The sequence below is a fragment of the Odocoileus virginianus genome, chromosome 31 (assembly GCF_023699985.2).
Source record: "Odocoileus virginianus isolate 20LAN1187 ecotype Illinois chromosome 31, Ovbor_1.2, whole genome shotgun sequence".
NCBI classification, from domain to species: domain Eukaryota; kingdom Metazoa; phylum Chordata; class Mammalia; order Artiodactyla; family Cervidae; genus Odocoileus; species Odocoileus virginianus.
In genome coordinates this window covers 9,781,170-9,803,892 of record NC_069704.1, presented here as the reverse complement: position 1 = coordinate 9,803,892, position 22,723 = coordinate 9,781,170, and the positions used below count along the sequence as shown (strand labels likewise).

The 22,723-nt window shown below is 44.4% G+C and overlaps 1 protein-coding gene across 3 annotated transcripts; it reads right to left on the bottom strand.

Annotated features, from left to right (window-relative positions):
• Positions 1-599: 599 nt before the first annotated feature.
• WDR31 (WD repeat domain 31) lies at positions 600-22,273 on the bottom strand. Of its 3 annotated transcripts, none has more exons than XM_020906636.2 (12): positions 22,164-22,273; positions 18,233-18,360; positions 15,632-15,681; positions 13,244-13,387; positions 12,666-12,798; positions 9,450-9,524; positions 8,375-8,519; positions 8,169-8,269; positions 6,965-7,032; positions 5,875-6,016; positions 4,343-4,505; positions 600-2,905 (listed from the first exon to the last, which is right to left on the bottom strand). In XM_020906636.2, the coding sequence occupies exons 4-12, from the start codon at positions 13,357-13,359 to the stop codon at positions 2,745-2,747; spliced, it is 1,104 nt and encodes a 367-aa protein (XP_020762295.2). In that variant the 5' UTR covers positions 13,360-13,387; positions 15,632-15,681; positions 18,233-18,360; positions 22,164-22,273; the 3' UTR covers positions 600-2,744. The 3 variants fall into 3 exon arrangements, with proteins under 3 accessions (XP_020762295.2, XP_070315368.1, XP_020762294.2); XM_070459267.1 differs by having other exon boundaries at positions 12,666-12,795; XM_020906635.2 differs by lacking the exon at positions 15,632-15,681.
• Positions 22,274-22,723: the final 450 nt, after the last annotated feature.

Sequence of the window (22,723 nt, the reverse complement as noted above, 5' to 3'; positions counted from 1 at the left end):
GGAACCTTCTTTAATAATCATTGTTCAGGAAGTCAGTGATAATCAGGACTTGTCTGATACTGTGGGGATACCAATTATGTTCACTGCATCACGATACTTGCAGGTAGTTATTTTAAAGAAAACACCCTTTTCCAGGTTATTTTTAACCTTTTAGAAAAAATAAAGGTCCTCATAAGATAGTTTAAGCCACCAAAAAAACCAAATAAATATTTTAAAAAGGTCATTAATAATCACTATGCATTTTCCTTAAATATTAATATATAAATATTTTAAACTTATGTAAGTAAATATATGAATTTTAAAAAATTTTGCAATATAATTAGCCAGATTCCAAGGGCTTAAATACTTTCATAGAAAAAAGCTGGACTTTCCTGGCAGTCCAATGGTTAAGACTCCACAGTTCAACTGCAGGGGACATGGGTTTGATCTCTGGTGAGGGATCCAAGATCCCAAATGCCTGTGTGTGGTAAGGCCAAAAAAGAAAAAAAAAAAAGTCAACTGTCTTTGGAAGATTCCCTTATGTGATTTTAGAGGAATAGCCTCTAAAATGAGATGTTCGATGACCAAATGAATGCATTAGGGCATAAAAGACTGAAAAATCTTATAAAAATGTGCATTTATGAATCTATTTTCTACTTAAAATGCACAGATAAGGAATTTTTACATCAAGCAGGTGTAGAGTGTAGGGAAACGATTTAATTGGTAATAGAACTGGGCTTGTCAGAGCCCTTTAATTTTCTCAGTCTTCCCTGGGAACCCCTCCCAACCCACTCCCTTAGATTCTCTGTCTTCTTCCTAGAAAAAGGGCTCAGTTGTAGCACTAATAGTTTAAGACTCGCTAGGGCTTTCCCTGAGACACCTGTCTACTACTCCCAGGCCCCTTGTCAGGAGGATCTCCTTGGAGCCAAGAAGTTGATAACTGGTCTAGAAAAGACACAGTGTCATGGTCTAAGAGTTCCTGAAGCGGACTTTGTGACATCATGCAGAGGCTAAGGGCTGAGGCAAAGGGCTCCTCCCCTTCCTCCCCACATGTATAACCTCAGGCAGAGGACTGCATGTCCCCAGGCCCCAGTTTCCTCATCTGTGACAGGGTACTAACAACCACGTGGGAATATGTGTGCTCAGCCACCTGTTGGTGCTCAGTGAGGCAGCTTCCTCTCCCACCACGTCCTTCTAGGGCTCAAAGATCTGTAACTGAAGGGATCACAGGGAAGCTGAACAATGACTGAAGGGTTAGAAGTCACGATCTAAGGAGGATGGGTGAAGGAGTGGTGAATGTGTCACATGGGGAGGACAGCATTTAGTCTGGGCAGAGAGGGCAGTGAGGAGCTGGAGCTGCCAACTGTAAGCATCCAACAGTTTGCTTGGCATTTAACATGGTCCAATTCTCAAAATAGCCCTGTGAGCAAATTAGGATTATGAGCTCCATCTTCTAAGTGAGGAAACTGAGGTTTTATAACTTTCCCAAGATCATCCAGCTGCATGGGGAAATGGAGGGTCCAACCTGGGTCTGATGGATGCTCTGCATCAGCTTAAGAGGCTCTTCTCCAGTGGCTGGAGACAGCATGGGGCAGCTGGCCCCAAAGAGGAGCAAGAGGGGGACATGGAAGAAGGTTGCCAGCCACTGGTATCAGGGACAGGCAAGGGCCAGAGAGGACTCTTTGGGACTCATCAGAAAGGGACTTTCCAGGCCTCAGTTGCCTTGTGTGTGGGCTTGCCTGGAGGCAGGAGTGAGTCTACTTTCCCTGGAGGAAAGCAGGCTTGTGACCACTAGGCTCGGGACCAATCTCCTGGGGACCACCCAGACAGACGGGAGCAGGCTGCTCCTCTTCTCCGACGGGGGCTCGGCGGCTGGCACAGCTGAGCCCATCTTTCTACTTCTTTCTATGTGTTCCAATGTCATTGCAGACATTCCCTTTGCCTCGCTAAGTAAAAATATTAAAACACACAAATGAAATTCTTCTTAGCTTTCATCTCTGCACTCCCTTATCCGTGGGATGGGTTTGAAAATCCGCCTAACTCCGGGCGAGGCACTGTGGCCCTGCTCATGCAGCACTTGCCCTGGTGGCTTGCCCTGCTTCCGTGCCCTAACTTTGATTCTTCACATTGGGAAGGGGCTGTGATTAGCGCTTAATCTCATGTCTGCAATCCATTTCTTCCATGGAGCTGCACTAACCTTTCCCACCTAGATAACTGTGAGGCAACCACAGAGGTTTCTCTCTCCGCTACACTCTTTTGTGGAGACATGGAAAAGCTCAGTTCAGTGGACTCAGACCTGTGTTCTGACTCTCCCTCTTACATCCACATCCGTCCACATCCATCGTTCTGAGCCATAAACCTTTTTTTTTTTTTTAAGAAAGACACACATTCCATGAACAAAATGCAATCCATCTCAGAAGGTAAGACGGCCTTGGGAGAAACACTCCACAGACAAGAATGTGGGCCATCTCAAAAGGCAAGAAGCCCATAAACTCATTTTTCTTAAAGAGTAGTCCCCAAAGCTCACTAAAACTTGTACTTTGATTTAATTTCAATTGAGACCCATATTTGAGTCCATATTACTAATCTCTACACCTGATTTTGACTTAAACTGGTTTCTAACACTGACATATCTTCCAAGGGAACCTAAGCAAAGAACATCATCTCCACATCACCCTCCCCTCAAGAGAACATGAAAAAACACAAAGTCACACTGAGAAAGAAGGAGCCACAGTTTGCTCTTGTCCAGTGAAGGTCTCTTGGCCTCAGAATGCCGCCACTTCCCGCAGTTCCAGCCCTTGGCTGTGGTCCACCCCGAGTAAGTGAATTCCTCTGCTGAAACTTGCACACAATAAGTAGATGGTGTCGGCCACCGCCAGGGAAGTCAAAGGTCCTGATCCATCCAGAGACAAGGTGAAAAGGCAGGCTGGGGAGGAAGGGGGAACCGGCACGTTAGACCAAGGCTGCCATATCATGAAAGGTGCCGTCTTTGTAAGAAGCCTACAGAAATGAAGCCCACAGAAATGAAGCCCGTGCTGTGTATATGCATCTAACCCAGGTGCGAGAGGCACTCGGTGCCTCTGAGGAGCGTTCAGTGGGAAGGTCGACCCCAGGTCATCAGCACAGGATGTATTCCACCCGGAAGTACACTGGACAACTGGGGCCTCACTGCAAGGCCGTGTTAAAACGCTGCCCTCGGGTGCGCGCCCAGAGAACAAAGCGCAGAGCAAAAGATAAGGACACTGATCTTCAGCTGCGCCGCCCTGGGGTCTTGCTTTGTCCTTTTAGGACAAAGGATGACAGGGCACCTGCAGGGCGGTCTGGGGCTGCCAGCTGACCCACTCGCCTCCATCAGCATCTTGCTCTTCATTCTAAGAGCACACGTGCACACTTGGCGGGCAGAGTGGCGCTTTCACACCTGGTCCTCCCTGGTCTCAGGTTTTGATCCCTGAATCTAGAACAGCTTCTCCTCCCACAAGCTCAGGTCAGGGTACCTGACTGTACTCACTACGGAAGCCGCTAGACATGACCCCACACGTCTGAGGGGGGCGACCCTATCCCCTGCTAGAAGCTAAGTTTCTGGGAGATGACTGTTGAAGGGATTTGGCTTGAGGGTCTCTAAATGAACGTTAGCCCTGTGTCTGCCAGAAGCCAGTGTCCAGGACAGAATAGTATGAAGGCAGTGGGATGCTGGTAAACTGGCTTTTTGGAAAGAAAAAAAAAAACCTTCATTCACAGCATTTGCCAATTTTTGTGAGGTAAATACTCCTGCCATGACCATATTAAATATTCCTGAATATTTAACAGTCAGTGAGCAGAAGCTGGCTCCAGCACACCACCACATTGAGGAAACTATGGGGAGCTTATTCCCTAAAGCATGTCTTTCTCTGGCGCTTTGCATGACCTTTCTAGATACCAAACCTTAGCTGCAGAGTCAAGAGAGGGCAGTCTTTCTGAGACTATCCTTACCCCACACCTCACCCCCACCGAACTGAGGCTCTCATTTCAGCCCTTGAACATGAATCTTAAAGTGGCAATTCTTATTCGCTTTTCCAGACATTCTGAGCATCACAAGTTAAAACATGATGAGGAACTACAGGTAGAAAGAATGAAAGAACCAGATGCATTTGAGCTTTTAGGAAGGCGTCTGTACAACATGATACCAGGGATTACATGGTGACAGCTCCTAGCCAGAGGTTGGACAGGGAATCTGGTTTCCTGATGTCATTTCTTAACCACTATGGGAGTGGACAGTGGCAGGACATGGGTGACTCCATATATGCTGAGCAATGGAAGAAAGAGTATTAAGGAAACCTGCAGGACTTCATGTATCTTTGAGAAGCACCAGAGGCAGGCTCCTTACCTCCCGTGTCTTGATTCCAGATCTTCACCTTGCAGTCATGTGATGAGGTAGCAATTGCAGGCATCGAGGCTAAAGCTCTGGGTAGAAAGATACAGGACGCAACGGTCTGGAAGTGCCCCCTGTACTCACAGATTCTGTTCCGTGTCTGCCTTAGGTCCCATAGCTGCAAAGTAATGACAGGGGCTGGCTTGCATACATATTTCCCAGCTTCAGAAATGCTTCATTCTCTAGTATCCTCTCCCCAGACTCTCATGATGCTATTCCCTCAACCCACCTCCTCACACAGACACCCTTATCTTCATCCCTCCCATCCATCCATCCATCCAGTCAGGCAGTAACTATGTCTCAAACAAGCCAGGTTAAAGATGGTTTAACCGGGGGGTTGTTGCCTTCTTCATTATCATCATGACAGCACAGTGGGACAAAAGAGGATAGCCTATTTTCTACTACAGCTCAAGAGCAGCCTTATATCAGCCTCTTGGCATCTGTGGGTCCCCTGGGGACCCCACAGTTAGGAGTACCTTCTCATAAGTATATACAGGTGCAGACCTTCTGATTTAATATCAAGACACTGACTCTCGGTACAGGAAGACTAGATTTTATAACAAGGGAGACAACAGTTCTGCCAGCCCACTCCTGTTGATACTAATCAGACTACACCTGGAGAATAATGTTCACAGACAAGAGCACATGGAATTGTGTCCAAAAATTAATGAAATCACTGGACACTGACTCGTTGTCCAAGAAACAACTATAGAAGCTGGAAATGCAAATGCTTAGCTTGGAGAAGAAATGCTACATCAGAAGCCTGGGATTCAACACTTCAACCTACCACTTATGAGAAGTGCGGTCTTGTACAAGAGATTTCAACTTGCCATGCCTCTATTTCCCCATCTGTAAAATGGGAACTACAGTAATACCAAACACCCAAGATTATTTTAAGGATAAAATGAGATAACACACATGATGTGCTCAGCCCAGTGCCTTGCACGTAATAAATGTACAATAAAATGGGAGTTGTAGTTATCCCATTTGGATACTAGATAAATCTTTTAACTAATATTTTACAGTGAGAAATCCAAGGTACTCTGGAGGAGCCAAGGCAATCTATTCTGAAATTAACTGCAAGGAAAGGTATATGGGTTCAGGATGCGGTGGGCCCTTGACCAACACTAGAGCCCTAAGCTTCCCAAAGAACTTGAATTCCTTTACTGTGACCACATATGCAATAGGAACACATTGATTCTTCAAACAGGTCATCTCCTTTCTAAACTCTACTGGGATCAGGGACATTAGCAGGTGGTTCTGTGTCTAAAGCGTTCCTATCTTGACTCCCATCACATTTCTCTTTTCTATGACCGATGCAGAGAGCTTAGGCAATGGAGTTTTCTTGAAAGAAGCATCCAGAATGCAAAGGCTCCCGTACAGTATGCACTTGGAATAGGCCTGCCTGTGTAGCCCAGGACAGGCAGGAGGTCAGAGGAAGTCATTTCTCGTCAGCACCCCAACACCTGGACCCCGCAGTCTCTCACCGTGGCTCCACAGCCTTCCCCTCCAAAGCCGCTGCTGCAGGAGACACACTTGTGTCCATCCTCACTGACTGCGCAGTGCGTCTGGATGTGCTGCTGGGTGGGAAATGTATGAGCTACCTGCAGCCCCCGACTGTCCCACAGTCTGAAAGAAATCACGGCAGGGAATGAGTTTGCAGTAAATGTGCTGAAATGCCCCCGTGACTGCCTGCGAACGCCGAAGTCTTGGCTCTTTGTAGGCTTTGACCAGTCAGAACAGAACGCTGTGATTTACCCAAAAACAGCAACATGAACCAGATTGGTCTCAGAGACGCTAACGCTGTCAGGAAATAACCAAACTGAATGACATCTGAGTTCTTTCTATTTTGAGATCTAATTAATGGGAATTTAGACCAAGCATCTTAATTGTTCGAGTTAATTTGTTAATTTGGTCCTTTGGGGTACGACTTTCAACAGACAAGAGAGAATATTTCTGTGCCTGTGATTTAACAAAAATTTTTAAAGATACATATCACGATGGACAGAAGCAGGCATCATTCCAGAGTCAGACACAAAATATTTATAGGCCTTGGCCAACTGGCCCATGGGGTCAATTGGGGACCAATTGGGGACCTCTTGTCTCAATTTTGTTATCTTCTTCCTACCATTTTCTAAGAAGAATCTCTTGAGATCCACTGTTTCTGGTCATGTTTTCTAGTCTAAGAAGGAGTTACTTCATTTGACTTCCGGGATGGTGATTCTGAGTGCTGAGTGATTGAGAACACCTGGAGCCCAGTAAGGGCCACTTGAAGGGGTGGGACAAGTAAGCGACTGACCCTGAGGTTAATCTGAACCCGTTCTCACAGTCAGGGCTGTCAGAATCAGCTGCTTCTGAAAACCAGCCAGAACAAGCTGACCTCCTGCCATTCAACCTCTCTCCAGGTGGTCTGCGGGGCCAGATCAGAGAGACGCCAGCTCTAGCAAAGGGCAGAGGAGTGGAAGGCCCTGGGAGAGGCACAGCGACGCCAAGAAGCAGAGTAGGAACAGAGGCAGGTGAGCACAGGAGCCCCAGACCTTCACCAGAAACCCCTTCACTGCTGCGCAGTAAGCCCACCTGACGGTTTTATCCTCGGAGGTCTGGAGTACGTAAGGTTCTCGGGGGACCCAGCACAAGTGAGTGACCTGGAAAATGCAAAAGTTTCAAAACTTCTCCACACCACGCCATTCCTCCGCTTCTAAGTTCTGTAATGTCACTAAACAGCATCTCTGTCATCACTTCTCAAGGATGCTGAGCCTAGCACATCTGACTTAAGAGGGATTTTATGTGGTGCAGAGGCCCACCGGTCATGTTTGACCTGCAGCTTCTAGGTTATCAGCAGCAATGGAAGCAGCTGGACCAGGCGTGAGCCCCAAAATGCATGCAGCACTCTTAGAGTATCTGAAACTCAAGCACCACTGGCCGAGTGGCAGCTAAGGAGAGCAGCCTCTGCTTTCAAGTGGGACCAATGAAACCCTAACTTGAGGCCTCCTCGGGTTCAGGAAGAGTGTCCTCGTTTCCCTTGATCCCTGCAGCCCCCTGCTGGATAGGCGTGAAACAGTTTTCAAAACAACCCAAGGTAACATGGTTTTCATTTCTTCCCGCAACCTGCACAAATATGGAGGGCACAGGGCAAGCACATCTTGCCATTGGCACTTGTCTTCAAAACTCAAAAAGATCACATGACTAATGTCTGACAACCACTAAAGGACACTGCCATGTCAGGTGATATAATTCTCCCCATTTTATAAATGAAGATGCTGAGACTTCAAGTAACTTTCTTGGGTTAATACAGCTAAAAAGTGATGTATCCATGTTTTAATCCCAGGTATGACTAACCTCATAGGCAGGGGAGTTGACATCAGTCTGCTACCGGAAAACACTGGTCTTCATACGCAAATCAAATTACACAAATAGCAAAAGGTCATGCTTATTTCTCTGCATAATGTTACATATACTGAACACATGATAAGCATAAACTGTGAGCTTCTGGAGGCCAGGAACCAAGCCTTGGGCCACTAACCCTGCTTCTAGCACAGTGCCTGGCCCACAGAAGATATGGAATAACTTATGTTTTGAAGGCATAAGTGAGGACACCATTTAAAACTCCAATATAAACTAGTGGAGTTGTTCTCTGGAGCAGACCTTGGTTAGGGGTGAGCAGTAATTAGGACCCAAGACTCTAAGGCCTGGTCATGGGGTCTCCACGTCTCTCTCCTGGGCTCCTCCTCACCCAGGCTCCCTTCTGTTGCCCTGCTCGGGACCAGGTTTGAGTTCATACCAGGTTCCTGGAGACTGAAGCGCTCTCTGCACACCGTCCAGTCCCCACATCCCACAAGAGCAGGGTGTTGTCACGGGAGCCGGTACACAGTTGTGATGAATCTTAGGGAACAATGGCGAGAAGATGGTCCATGAGACAGACGTGGGACAGGGCTTTTCAGAAAGTACCACAGTGCTGGTGTTGGGAAGACGTTGGCTTTGCCTCACCTGGACTCACGGTCAGTCCAGTGACCACCATGGTGTGGCCAGAGAACCGCTGTCTTGGCTGTGAGGAGCTCTGCAAGTCCCACATCGTGACCGTCTTATCACGAGAGGCGCTGAAGAACTGGCTCGATTTGTAAATACACGCTATCTGCTCAAAAGAAAAAAAAAGAAAGTTCCAGTGTGCTTGTTTGGATGTTAAAAATGGAAAAAGCCTGGAGATAAAAGTGCCAGAGCCTGGTGTTCACTCTCAGCCTGGTTCAAAATGCACTGTATCTGGCAGTTAAATAGAGTCTGTGCTGTGTTGACTGTGGCTGATAACTTAGTCTCATTACGATGGAGTTTGCTTCTGAATTTTTGGTTCATGTAGGTGGACTTCAGAGAGGGGAGTTATATAATCTGACATTCTCTTGTCATTTTCGCTGGAATCTCAGTCCACTCTGTCATGCTCTTTAACAAATTAACTTTTATTTAACTGCTTCTGGCTTTTAAAAAATTTCCCCAACTAGACTAAAAGTTTCCTCAGTATGGAGAGTTTGTCATTTTCTTACCTAGAGTAAACACTTAGTAAGGCTTCGATACTTGACCCTGGTAAGTTAGGACAGGGCAGCGGGAGTTAATCTCAGCTCTTCTCTGTTGACTACCTGTGCTGTGCTACATGCTAAGTCGCTTCAGTCGTGTCCAACTCTTCGCGACGCTATGGACTGTAGCCCACCAGGCTCCTCTGTCTATGGGATTCTCCAGGCAAGAACACTGTCATGCCCTCCTCCAGGGGATCTTCCCAACCCAGGGATCAAACCTATGTCTCTTACATCTCCTTCACTAGAAGGTGGGTTAGCGCTACCTGGGAAGCTATGAAGGGCTTAACAATGAAACAAAAATGTGTGTTTACTATACCTGTAACTATAGCTGAGTGAATGGTTTGCTCTGGTGTGAGTGGGGTTTCACACAGTGACATCAAATGAAACCTCTGCATTTTTCCTTAACACTGAAATATTCAACCACTCTTACTACCTAGAGCTACAGACATTCCTTTATTCAATTCCAAATTTCCTTGGGATGCTAATCATATGACAATTACCTTGGTGATTTCACGCTCATGTCCTTTGAACCTTTTCACCACATTTCCAGTTCTCCAGTTATAGGCCACAACTGTCTGCAGAGAGTCATTAGAATATTTTAGCTTAACTGATTTTTTTTGTTTAGCTGAAAACAACAAGCCTTTATCTTGTTCTCTACCTAATTTCTCCCTCTCTACCAAAGTTTCATTGTAGTGTCGCTCCTCATGCTCCCCTAGTTTGAGCTCTCGGTCTCTTCCAGAGCCCCTGGGCCACTCCGCTGAAGTGTCTGGGCCTTAATGATGGGTTTGGGATAACACTCCGCAGGGGCATCTGGTTTAGGGTGAGGTTCTGGGTATAGATGCTGAAGGAAAATCTACATGGGATTAGATTATTTTTCCCTACTTAAAAAAAAAAATTTACCAGCATAATCATTTTTAGGTATACAAATTAGTAGTGTTAAAAGCAGATTCAGGGAATTCCCTGGTGGCCCAAGGGTTAAGATTCTGTACTTCCAGTGGAGGGAGCATGGGTTTGATCCTTGACTATTTCATATCCTAAAAGATGATGCTGTGAAAGTGCTGTACTCAATATGCCAGCAAATTTGGAAAATTCAGCAGTGGCCACAGGACTGGAAAAGGTCAGTTTTCATTCCAATCCCAAAGAAAGGCAATGCCAAAGAATGCTGAAAATACTCCACAATTGTACTTATCTCATACACTAGCAAAGGAATGCTCAAAATTCTCCAAGCCAGGCTTCAACAGTATGTGAACTGTGAACTTCCAGATGTTCAAGATGGATTTAGAAAAGGCAGAGGAACCAGAAATCAAATTGCCAACATCTGTTGGATCATCGAAAAAGCAAGAGAGTTCCAGTAAAACATCTACTTCTGCTTTGTTGACTATGCCAAAGCCTATGACTGTGTGTATCACAAGAAACTGTGGAAAATTCTTCAAGAGATGGGAATACCAGACCACCTGACCTGCCTCCTGAGAAATCTGTATGCAGGTCAAGAAGCAATAGTCCAGCAATAGAACTGGACATGGAACAACAGACTGGTTCCAAATAGGGAAAGGAGTACATCAAGGCTGTATATTGTCACCCTGCTTTTTTAACTTATGTGCAGAGAACATAATGAGAAATGCTGGACTGGATGAAGTACAAGATGGAATCAAGATTGCGGGAGAAATATTAATAACCTCAGATATGCAGATGACACCACACTTAGGGAAGAAAGCAAAGAGGAACTGAAGAGCCTCTTGATGAAAGTGAAAGAGAGTGAAAAAGTTGGCTTAAAACTCAACATTCAGAAAACTAAGGTCATGGAATTTAGTCCCATCATTTCATGGCAAATAGATGGGGAAACAGTGACAGGCTATTTTTCTGGACTCCAAAATCACTGCAGATGGTGACTGCAGCCATGAAATTCAAAGACGTTTGCTCCTTGGAAGAAAAGTTATGACCAACCTAGACAGCATATTAAAAAGCAGAGACATTACTTTGCCAACAAAAGTCTGTATAGCCAAAGCTATGGTTTTTCCAGTAGTCATGTATGGATGTGAGAGTTGGACTATAAAGAAAGCTGAGTGCCGAAGAATTGATGCTTTTGAACTGTGGTGTTGGAGAAGACTCTTGAGAGTCCCTTGGATCTCAAGAAGATCCAACCAGTCCATCCTAAAGGAAATCAGTCCTGAATATTCATTGGAAGGACTGATGCTGAAGCTGAAACGCCAATACTTTGGCCACCTGATGCTAAGAACCGACTCATTTGAAAAGACCCTGATGCTGGGAAAGATTGAAGGTAGGAGGAGAAGGGGACGACAGAAGATGAGATGGTTGGATGGCATCACTGACCCAATGGAAATGAGTTTGAGTAAACTCCAGGATCTGGTGATGGACGGGGAGGCCTGGCATGCTGCAGTCCATGGGGTCCCAAAGATCCAGACACAACTGAGTGACTGAACTGAACTGGGGAACTAAGATCTCATATGCCATGTGGCACAGCCAAAAAAAAAAAAGTATATTTACACTGTTGTGAGCAGATCATACTTTAAAAAAATATTTATTTATTTATTTGGCTGTGACAGGTCTTAGTTGGGATCTTCAATCTTCATTGCAGCACACAGGATCTTTAGTTGCAGCATGTGGGATCTAGTTCCCTGACCAGGGCTTGAACCCGGGGCCCCCTGCATTATGAGCATAGAGTCTTAGCCACTGGACCACCAGGAAGTCCCCATACTATTCTTTAATTTCAAAAAATCTAATCCATAATCCTGTCTGCCAGAGAGAACCATTATGAAAATTTTCTTCCCATCCTTTTTCCGGGAATATATTTTAGTATTTTGTTGTATTTCTCCCCCTAAACAGGATTCAGAAGCATTCTCTGGCCCAGTCTCTGTCATTCAGTACTATGACCTAGTTAAATTCCAGTTTCATAACCTGCAAAACAGAGAGGCTAATCATTGCACTATCTACCCCTCACAGGTGAGGATCATAGAAATATAAGTTCATATGTCTAGATGTTACAACAAAATGCTGCCAATTAAATGATGTTATTATCAATTTCTAGATGCATCCTGATTTCAGAGGTGTTACAATGTGGAAACATGCATCTTAGAATCAGTGAAATACAGTATGTAAATAGAATCTGAAGATTCTAAATGGCTATAGAAAATTAGAGGCATTGTTTATTATGAAAGAACCAGCATTTTTGCTATCAAGAACCTAGGTTGAGTTCTACGACAGATCCAAATACTAGGGAAATAAAGCAACCAAATTTACACTGAAAATGGGAGCAGTCTCGAAGTATTGGTAGATATTTTGGCAAAAGAGAGGTATAAAAGAGACTAGAACTTTCCTTTTGCTGACAAATAGCTCCTGTGTGCATGCAGGTGTAAAAATGGATAGGCTGGAGTAATACTTGTCATTTATAAAAAGCATGTGGGTGGTCTTGCAGAGCGCTGAGCATCTTCCCATTTAATCCTCAACTATTCTGGATGGTTGGCATTACTACCCCCATTTAATAGAGAAGGAGCCTGAAGCTCAAGAAAATGAAAAGACTTGCCCAAAGTAACAGGAAGCAGCGGAGTAGGAATTTAAACCCAGCCTTTTTAACTCTAAAGCAAATATTTTTACACTATTCAACCCTGCTGCCAGAAATGCAAAGCCAGCACTTCCTTTCCAAACATCTGCCCTTCTCTGCAAAAAGTTGGTTCCCTGGAAAGCACTGCAAACCCCACCTTATCTTTTCCTCCAGAGACACAGAGGTCTGAGTTCAGAGCAGCAACAACAGAGACGGTATCCACGTGAGCCGGGCTGTACTCTTGAAAGGCTTTAGTTTGAATCCTCTCTTCGATAAATCCATCTGGCCTGCTAAAGAGAGGATGGAAAATGAGGAGCCCCACGGTGTAGGGTGCACAGTGGAGCAAGGGGAAGAGAGTGTGGACTACAGACCATGCTGAGGAGGAAGACAGAAAGGGAGTAGAGAAAGGAGCCACACTGACATCACCAGGAATGGCATTATTGACTCTGTAAATGCTCGGAATGAGTGAATGACTGGCATCTGACAAAAGAAGAAACCCAGAGTCTTTGCTTACTCTAGAGATGATTCCCAAAGATGTAGGAATCATCTCCACGGGGCCCCTCGCCATGGGGCTGTAGGCCCTAGCAACCAAGATGTTTCTTATCCAGAAGGAAACAGACCAAACTGACTGATCAGGGAGGGCATCAACAGTGGCTCCGGGCCTTCTCTTTCCACAGGAGAGAACTGTCATGGGGCACAAAACTGGGGACCCCACCCGAGGGCAGACTGCTGTACCTGCATTTGTAAGTGCTGTGTTTGAATTTGCTCTGCAGTTTCCCCATCACTGGACAGAACCTGCACGGGACCTTCTGGGGAAGAGCTCGTTTCAGACGGCACATGAGGCGCAGCATCCCTTGTGGCTGCGGGAAGGTGTGTGCCCTGTTTGGTAAAAGGAATAATACACACTGTTAACTCTGTGAGGCACAAGAATGGTAGGTAGTATGGTTATGTTAAAACCCTTTTTTTTTTGTTTTTTTAAAAAAAGACTAACTGTAGGCATTTGGTTTTTCTCCTTTCCCTGCCTCACTCTTATGGCCCTGGGAAGGCACCATTCCTCCATACGGCATTTGCAGATAAACAAAAACAAAACTAATTTTAAAAATATTAAGATGCTCCCCAGTAAGTCAAACATAGAATTACTATGTGATCCAACAATTCTACTCCTGGGTATATAGTCCAAAGAACTGAAAACAGGTGTTCAACCCAAAATTTATACATGTCTGTTCAGAGCAGCACTGTTCACAATAGCCAAAAGCTAACAACAACCCAAGTGTCCATCAGTGGATGAATAAACAAAATGTGAGTTATGCATAGGATGGAATATTATTCATCCATTAAAAGGAATGAAGTACTGGGAATTCCCTGGTGGTCCACTGGTTAGGATTTGGCACTTTCACTGCCATGGCTGGAGTTCAATCCCTGGTCAGAAACTGAGATCCCATAAATTTTGAGGCAAGGCCAAAGGAAAAAAAAAACAATCTACACCAGTAAGCTTCTTGGAAAAGAGCTTTAGTTATTCTAAAAGGCTATAACCTTCCTAGCGTGTGGGACTGCTATTAAATACTTTCCAGGGTCATGAGGTTATTCTGTAATAAGAATGAGATGTGGGAGACAGTGACACCAAATGAGACAATACAGGTAATGACCTGACCAGCAGGTCTCAAAGTGAGATCTCGGGACTGCTGGGGATACCTGAGACCCTTTCAGGGAGTCTGTGAAATCCTTTTTCCAACTATGTCTCTATGTGAGTCCTGACTTTCTTCTTATACTACAAAAAACATAGTACAATAGATTGAATTCAGAAGCAGATACGAGAATTCAACTGTCTTCTGTTTAAGCCAAATAGAGAGATTTGCAAAAAATGTAAAACAATACCGCTCTCTTCCAATCAAACATTTTTGTGTGTTTTCAAAAGTATATTTATTTTTCATAAATTTATGTTTACATGCAAAAAGGTTTATTATTTTTAAAAGAGTTAATATGTAAATTTAAAAAAAAATCTCGGTTTTAATGTTGAGATCAGAATATGTGGCCAGCGCGGACGTCTGATGGAACTGAAGGTATATGACTAGGACCTAATCTCAGCTACTCTGGGAAATGTTCGTCTGCTACTCAATTAGCTGTCCCCTGAGATGGCAGAAGTTACAGGTGGGAGTACCCAGTCGCCATCTCTTCCAGGGCTCTGCTTAAAGAAATTCTAGGAGGTGAGTTTCTTATGGGAATGACGAGCCCACATAGTTATAGGAAGAATAGTCTATAACGAGAAATAACAGCTAAAACTCTCCAAGTATTCTCCATGCAGGATCTTAGTTCCTGGACCAGGGATCAAACCCAGGCTCCCTGTAGTGGAAGCCTGGAGTCTTAACCATTGGACCACCAAGGAAGTCCCATATCATTACCTTTAAAAAAAACCCACAGCTTTCCACTCTGTGGAGGTCCCTCAAAAAAACTAAAAACAGAGTTGCCATGTGATCCTGCAGTTCCATTCCTGGGCATATATGTGGAGAAAACTATAATTTGAAAATATAAGTGTACTGTAATGATCATAGCAGCACTATTTATTGATAACAGCAAAGACATAAAAACAACCTAAATGTCCACTGAGATATGAATGCATAAAGAAGATGTAGTACATATATACACAATGGAGTATTACTCAGCCATAAAAAAGAATGAAATAATGCCATCTGCAGCAGTGTGAATGCAACTAGAGATTATCATACTTAGTGAAGTAAGTCAGAAAGAGGAAGTGATACCATATGTTATCACTTATACATGGAATCTAAAATATGACACAAATGAACTTACCTACAAAACAGAAATAGACTGACAGAGAGAAGAGACTTGTGGCTGCCAAGGGGGCAAACGGGAGGAATGGACTGGGAGTTGGGGACTAGCAGATGCAAACTATATAGAATGGATAAACAACAAGGTCCTACTGTATTGCACAGGGAACTATATTCAATATTCCATGATAAACTATAATGAAAAAGAATATGTGTATATATATGTATAACAATCACTTTACTGTATAGCAGACATAAACACAACACTGTAAATCAACTATACTTCAACAAAATAGATTAAAACAAAAACAAAACATTTAAAAAACAAAAAACCCACCAGTTTTCCAGAAGAATTTCCACCTACATTTAAAAGCTGCCGGAACTGACCTGAAAAGAACAAGTAACCAGTGAGAAATGGACTATTTCCTGCCATAAACAAAGGATGTCATAGTCCTCAGGAATTGCAGCCACAGATTACAGTGAGCTGGTGAGTCCTGAGGAAATTCAGGATATGAAAATAATCCTGCAGATCAAAGGAATGGTTTCAGTGAGCCCAGACTCTTGCATCCTCCCATACATAGAAAAGTGCTAAATTCCCTAGCTTGATGCATCTGGTTTTCTTTTTTGGTTTGTGTGTGTGTGTGGTTTTCTTTAATTAATAATAATTTTTTGATGTTCAGACTATCGGCCCTTTATTGCAAAACTCCTATATACCCGAGCTCACCCCCTCGCTTCCTTGGAATAGTTCTCTTGGGGTTACTTGAGATGTTGCCTCCCGAGCATGAAGTCCTAAAAATTCCTACCAAATAAAACGTAACTCTCAACTTTTAGGTGGTGAATATTCTTCAAGTTGACAAGGAACAGAAGCAAATGCAGTGGAAAGAACACAATGAGTGGCATCAAGAGCTCCGGGCTCTGGGGCCAGGCTTGCCTCATCTCACTCGTGTCTTGTGTCGTTGAGATCCTTGATCCTCCACACTGTGCCTCAGCCTCCCCTCTAACGTATAAACATGGACACCAGATTCCAAGATTACTAGCAGACTGTATGCTCCACAAGAAGAGGGACTCTCATATCCTTCTCTGTATTTCAAGCGGCTTACACGGTGTGACAAACACATGTGTTGTGAAATAGCAACCTAAGGGCTCTGGATGTGAGAGTTGGACTATAAAGAAAGCTGAGCGACAAAGAATGGATGCTTTTGAACTGTGGTGTTGGAGAAGACACCTGAGAGTCCCTCAGACTGCAAGGAGATCCAACCAGTCCATCCTAAAGGAGATCAGTCCTGGGTGTTCATTGGAAGGACTGATGTTGAAGCTGAAACTCCAATCCTTTGGCCACCTGATGCGAAGAGCTGACTCATTTGAAAAGACCCTGATGCTGGGAAAGATTGAGGGCAGGAGGAGAAGGGGATGACAGAGGATGAGATGGTTGGATGGCACCACCGACTCAATGGACATGGGTATGGGTAAACTCCGGGAGTTGGTGATGGACAGGGAGGCCTGGCGTGCTGCAGTTCATGGGGTAGTACAGAGTCGGACACAACTGAGCAACTGAACTGAACTGAAGGGCTCTTCTAGTTCAGACACGGTAGGGTCCTCTGTAACAAGCACACATGCTGCCAGATAGAGCAGACGGTTCCCAGAGGAAGAGAACCAGATGGAACTTCTTTGACATAAGAGAAGCCATTATAGGCCTAGACATTATGTGATCTAAGCCTGGCCAGAAGGCTTGCTCTTGACCACATCAAGCGAGGTCGCTCAGTCGTGTCCAACTCTTTGCAACCCCATGGACTGTAGCCTACCAGACTCCTCCGTCTATGGGATTTTCCAGGCAAGAATACTGGAGTGGGTTGCCATTTCCTTCTCCAGAGAGATGATAAATCAATTGTAAAAATTCCCAGTTCTGGAGCTTCCTTGGTGGCTCAGGAGTAAAGAATTCCCCTGCCCATGCAGGAAACATAGGTTTGATCCTTGGTCCAGGAAGCTCCCACATGCCATGGAGCAACTAAGCCTGGGCATCACAACTACTGAGCCTGTGCTTTAGAGACTGGGAGCCGTGACTACTGAAGCCCGATAGAGCCTGTGCTCCGAAACAAGAGAAGCTACTGCAATGAGAAGCCCACACACTGCAAGTAGAGAAAGCCTGTGCAGCAACAAAGACCCAGCAGAGCCAAAATATTAGATAATTTTTAGAAATTTTTAAAAAGCACTCCCAGTTCTGTTTCGAAGGTAAAGGATAGCAAGAGGCACATTCTTGAGCTATTCTGCAGGATCCAAACCCCCTCACTCACTCAACCACAAGACTATCTGGTACTTAAGGAATGATGCTGCTGACCTCTGCTGACCCTGGTGACTTAATCAACTAAAGCTGTGACTCTGACAACCTGTGTCCCAAATCTAGGCTGAACTCTCCTCTACTCAAGCCCCTCATGAATATGCATATCTACCCGAATCCTTTCATAAATATGCATACACTCTTATCTTAAAACTTTCCCAGTTTTGCTGGTCTGAGAGACACAGTTTGGGCAAATATCCCTGTTCTCCCAACTTGATGCAAGTTCTAAATCCTTTCTTCTGCTCTTTGGCTTGTTTGTGTCTTTTTGGCTTGACACCCAGCAAGAGGGGAATCTAGTTTTTCAGTTACCACAAATATGTCCCCAGGAAAAATTCCAGGATAGTTTTCAAAAAGCTTGTAGTGTTGTCCTGCTGTAGTTAGATAAGAGATTGCAGGGCTTCCTATCTGCCAACCTAACCCATTTTTTAACACTGCCATCAAACTAAGGACAGATGCCACCCACAGATCTAGGTCACTGATGCTATAAATGGATTGACTCTGCTTAAAACTGATTGGATTTTTAGCTGGTATCTTCTGAGAACCATACTTCCTATCTGAAGCATGGGACAATCTAAGGAAAAGAAAATCTTTAGAATTACTTACGCCCAAGCCAGTAGGATCTTCTTGGTGAGCTGCCGTATTTGCAAAGCTGTAAACTTTGTAAACTTGGTGAACTGCTGCTTTGGAAAGTTATCCTTTGGAAAATAGTTCAGGCAGCCACTTCCTAATCTCTGTAATTAGTGAAAAGACAATTAGATTAATCTCTTCTCTAAGCATATGTTTGTACTGGAAGGAGATGTACAAGGTAAATAAGAAACTGTTAATTAAAGAGATTGTTAAGTGTCATTTCCCCTCACAAAGATTTATCTTGCAAAATTCAAAGATTTTATAACTTGCACATTTCCAATAACTAGGGAAACTATACCATAATGTTAATTATACAACTACTTTAAAGTATGCAACATAGGATATATTTAAACTCATCATTAAATATTTTTACTTTACTCATAGTAAGATTTTCATTCATCAAAAATCTTCAGGAGTGACTGCTTACTTCCCAGTTTACTGTTTTTGTGAGAAAGGCAAATTCACCTGTTTAAAATAATACTTTAAGTATGAATTTTTAAAATAATACTTTAAGTAGAAAGAATTTCTCAAAATCATCACATATAAACTCTATTTAAAGATCTGCAGAATATGGGCAGAAACATTTACTTGCTCAAAATTCTAACTAGGTAGAGCTCTTGACTTCTAGCCCAGAATTTCCATTATAAACATCTACAAAGAAGAAACAGCTTTACTGCATTTTAACAACTCAATTTTAAGAATTCAAATAAACTCTAATATTGATTGACCTTATTCTAATTATTAAGAGCAGCACAAAATAGAATAATATTTCATTAGGCGCATTAGCCTTGAAATGAGGCGTAGGTCTGAATTATAGTTCTGCTTCATTTGGTCTAGGGCAAGTTCCTGAACCTCTCTAAGTCTCAGTTTCCTATGTGTAAAATAGGATAATAACTCTATCATTCAGCTTCTGTGAAGATTAAAAATAGCACTTAGGGACATCAATGAATAAGACTCCGAGCTCCCAATGCATACAGCCAGGATTCCATCCCTGGTCAGGGAACTAGATCTCACACACTGCAACTAAAGATCCCGTGTGCCAAAACTAAGACCCAGAGCAACCAAATAAATTTGCTGTTGCTCTTGGTTAGTAGCTAGGTTGGGTCTGACTCTGTGCAACCCCATGGACTACAACCTGCTAGACTCCTCTGTCCATGGGATTTTCCAGGCAAGAATACTGGAGTGGGTTGCCATCCTCCTCCAGGGGATCTTCCTGACCCAGGGACCAAACCCAAGTCTCCTGCATCACAGGGGGATTCTTTCCCACTGAGCTACCTGGGAAACCCAACCAAATAAATAAATAATTTTTAAAACAGCACTTAAATATGCCGAGGACTTTTTTAAGCGCTTTATATTTAACTCATTTAATCTATTCCACAAGCCTCTGAGACAGACGTTGTTACTATCTTCATTTTGCAGGTCAGAAAAGTCAGGCACAGAGATGTTAAGTTACTTGCCCAAGTTCACACATAAGTTGCAAGTAAGTGTCCTAGCTGAAACTTGAGTATAGGCATTTGGACTCCAGGGGCTTTGCTCCCTACCAGTTTACTATACTGCATGTCTGCAAAAGCTAGTGCATTTCAAACTCTTGGTTCAAGTTGTAGATTATTAGTAACAAATGATGACTACCAGAATTGTTACTGGATTGACAGAGACAGCAATGCTAAAAGTGGCAGTTTTCACTATTATTAATTCTACCCTTAATACACACATATTAAACATACATTACAAATACACACAGAGAATATACACATGTGAAAGTGAGCCTGGAACACATTAAACTGAAGCCAATGTCTCCTGATCAGAGTGACTGATCACACTAAGGCTAAGAATTCATTTTATTAGATATCATATGAAAGGAAAGGATGCTCCTCTCGCTCAGGTGTGTCTGACTCTTTGCATCCCCACTGACTAGCCCGCCAGGCTCCTCCGTCCATGGAATTTTCCAGGCAAGAATACTGGAGTGGGTTGCCCTCCTCCTCCGGGGGCATCTTCCTGACCCAGGGGTTGGATCGGCGTCTCTCGTGCCTTCTGCATTGCAGGAGGATGCTTTACCACCGCACCACCTGGGAAGCCCAGATGTGATACAGCAAGGCGATTTAAAATCTTGAGAACAAAATATATGTACTTGGATAATGTCCATGTTGCTGTAGGCTAAGAAATGAAAACACTATTCAAGTCATCTGCCATAGTTTATATTGTGAACCTGCAGTATACTTGAGAGGAAGGAAAATGTCTTATTCATTTTTGTATTTGCACTTTAAGCATGGCCTAGGAAAACAGAAGCAAAGCAAGTATCTCTTGAATGAATGAATGAATGGAATGCTAAGGTGGGAGAGTCTGCTTGGCAAGCTTCTTTTAAGGACCTAACAGTATATGTGTACATGCTAAATTGCTTCAGGTGTGTTTGACTCTTTGCAACCCCGTGGACCATAGCCCACCAGGCTCCTCAATCCACGGGATTCTCCAGGCAAGAATACTGGAGTGGGTTGCCATGCTCTCCTCCAGAAGATCTTTCCGACGCAGGAAAGGCATGCCTCTTATGTCTCCTGCATTGGCAGGTGGGTTCTTTACTACTAGTGCCACCTGGGAAGCCCCCAACAATATTTGGGTCCTTTAATACTGTCCAATAACAGACTCTACAGGTAGCAGTCACCCCGACCCGTTCCACATATCAGGCCTAGAAACACTACAGAGGACTTGGGAAACCCTGTAATTCAATACAGCTCTCAATGTTTTTGTTGGTTCCAGGTCAAATGAGGCCTAAATCTGAATTCTAGGACCCGTTTCTGCCCCAATCTACTCTCCAAAGGCCTTTGAGATCCTCAGTGGTCACTCTACTTTTAAATTTTTATCTCATTTAATTTTTTAGCCTCACTGCGGATCATGTGGGATCTTAGTACCCTCACCAGGGATCCAACCTGTGCCCCCTGCATTGGAAGCACGAAACCTTAACCACCGAACTGCCAGGAAAACCCCTCAATGGTCACTCTAAACATAATTCAGAGAATTCTCTTTTAACTTTCCAGTGCAACACTCCTTGGTACACTCCAGAATACTTCCACCTGTCACTTTCCATGAAGAAACTGGGACTGGAGGCTCAAACGGTAAGGAATCTACCTGCAATGCACAAGATCCGGGTTTGATCCCAGGATCAGGAAGATCCCCTGGAGAAGGGAATGGCAACACACTCCAGTATTCTTGCCTGGAGAATTCAACAGACAGAGGAGCTTGGCTGGCAGTCCACTGGGTCGCAGAGTGACTAACACTTGCACTTTTTTCCATTTCCGAAAGTCACAAAGGGGTGAAGCTGGGGCAATGGATCTTATTCGGCTGGACTCCTGGTCCACTGTTCATGTAAATGATGATTTAATATCCCCCTCCTTCTCCCCAGATCTCCTGCACTCACCTAAACCACACTCTGGAAGGCCAAGGAATCTAAAACCAAAGCTCAAACAGAAACAAAACCACAGGTAGAAGCAAGTAGGAAATGGTCCGATATGACCTGCTAATGGTAGAGGTAGGGGAAAGAGAGAATCAGAGAATAAGAGGGTCTTGCCCAAGGTCATTTAGGGAATCGGCACTATGTCAGAACTCCCAAGGTTGCCCCAAATTGTGGGGACAAACTCTGCGCAGTTTTTCCTTTCAGATCACACAAATGCCCTGCGCCTCTTCTAAGCGTTTGGCCAAAGCTTATTTTTGATGAGGCTCGGGGGGGGTGGGGGGGGGAGTGGATGGAGGGGTGTTCAACCAAGACTGGATATAAGGCCACCCAACCCAACGCGGGCCCCAGGAATCCCCTCCCCGCTTTGGCCAGTCGGGCGGCTTCGGCTCGGAGAGCGCGAGGGTTCCCACTTCCCCTCCAGTCAGCTGCGCCCTTTCCTCCCGCCTCGGGCTCCATACCCACCGGCGGGCCGGCAGGGCCGGGAGCTGAGGCCCAACGAGGACGCCGAACCCGACGGCGTCCACAGCCTCCAGGCTCCGCAGCCTCCGGCGCCTCAGCCCTTAGCAACGAAGGTGCGCGTCGCTAGGTCTGGAGCCCTGCGAAAACCCTCCGGGCGCGCTCGTCAGCCACCGAACCCGGGTTCCGCTCGCAGGACGTCTCTCGGGAGTTGAGCCGAGAGCGTCCCGCCGCCTTCTTACTGCAACAGTGCCCGGACGAGGTTCCAGAAAACAAGATTAATAGATGTTCAAGACCACCAATGCCAGATAATCTGTATAATACAAGGAAACAAGGTATCACTGTAATAGCCACGGAGAAAGCACTTAATAAATATCTTTTTTTAAACTATTCATTCAGATAGGGATGTTGCTTTATTTCTTAAGAGTTTTCCCTGATTCCACTCAGGCAGAGATCCCTCCCCTTGTACATTTCTCCGGGTCTCAGACACCCCTATTCCTTTTATTCTTTCTTTCATCAAACCTTTACAACCCAACACCATAGCAAAGAGACCCTGGAGTACTTCT

Coding starts and splice junctions, on each gene's coding strand:
- WDR31 (XM_020906636.2), bottom strand. CDS start 13,359: ATGCTGCGCCTCATGTGCCGTCTGAAACGAGCTCTTCCCCAGAAGGTC. Junction 6,017..6,964: donor TCCGAGGATAAAACCGTCAG/GTGGGCTTACTG, acceptor GATTTCTTTCAG/ACTGTGGGACAGTCGGGGGC. Junction 2,906..4,342: donor CTGGAATCAAGACACGGGAG/GTAAGGAGCCTG, acceptor CTTCCTCCCCAG/CCTGCCTTTTCACCTTGTCT.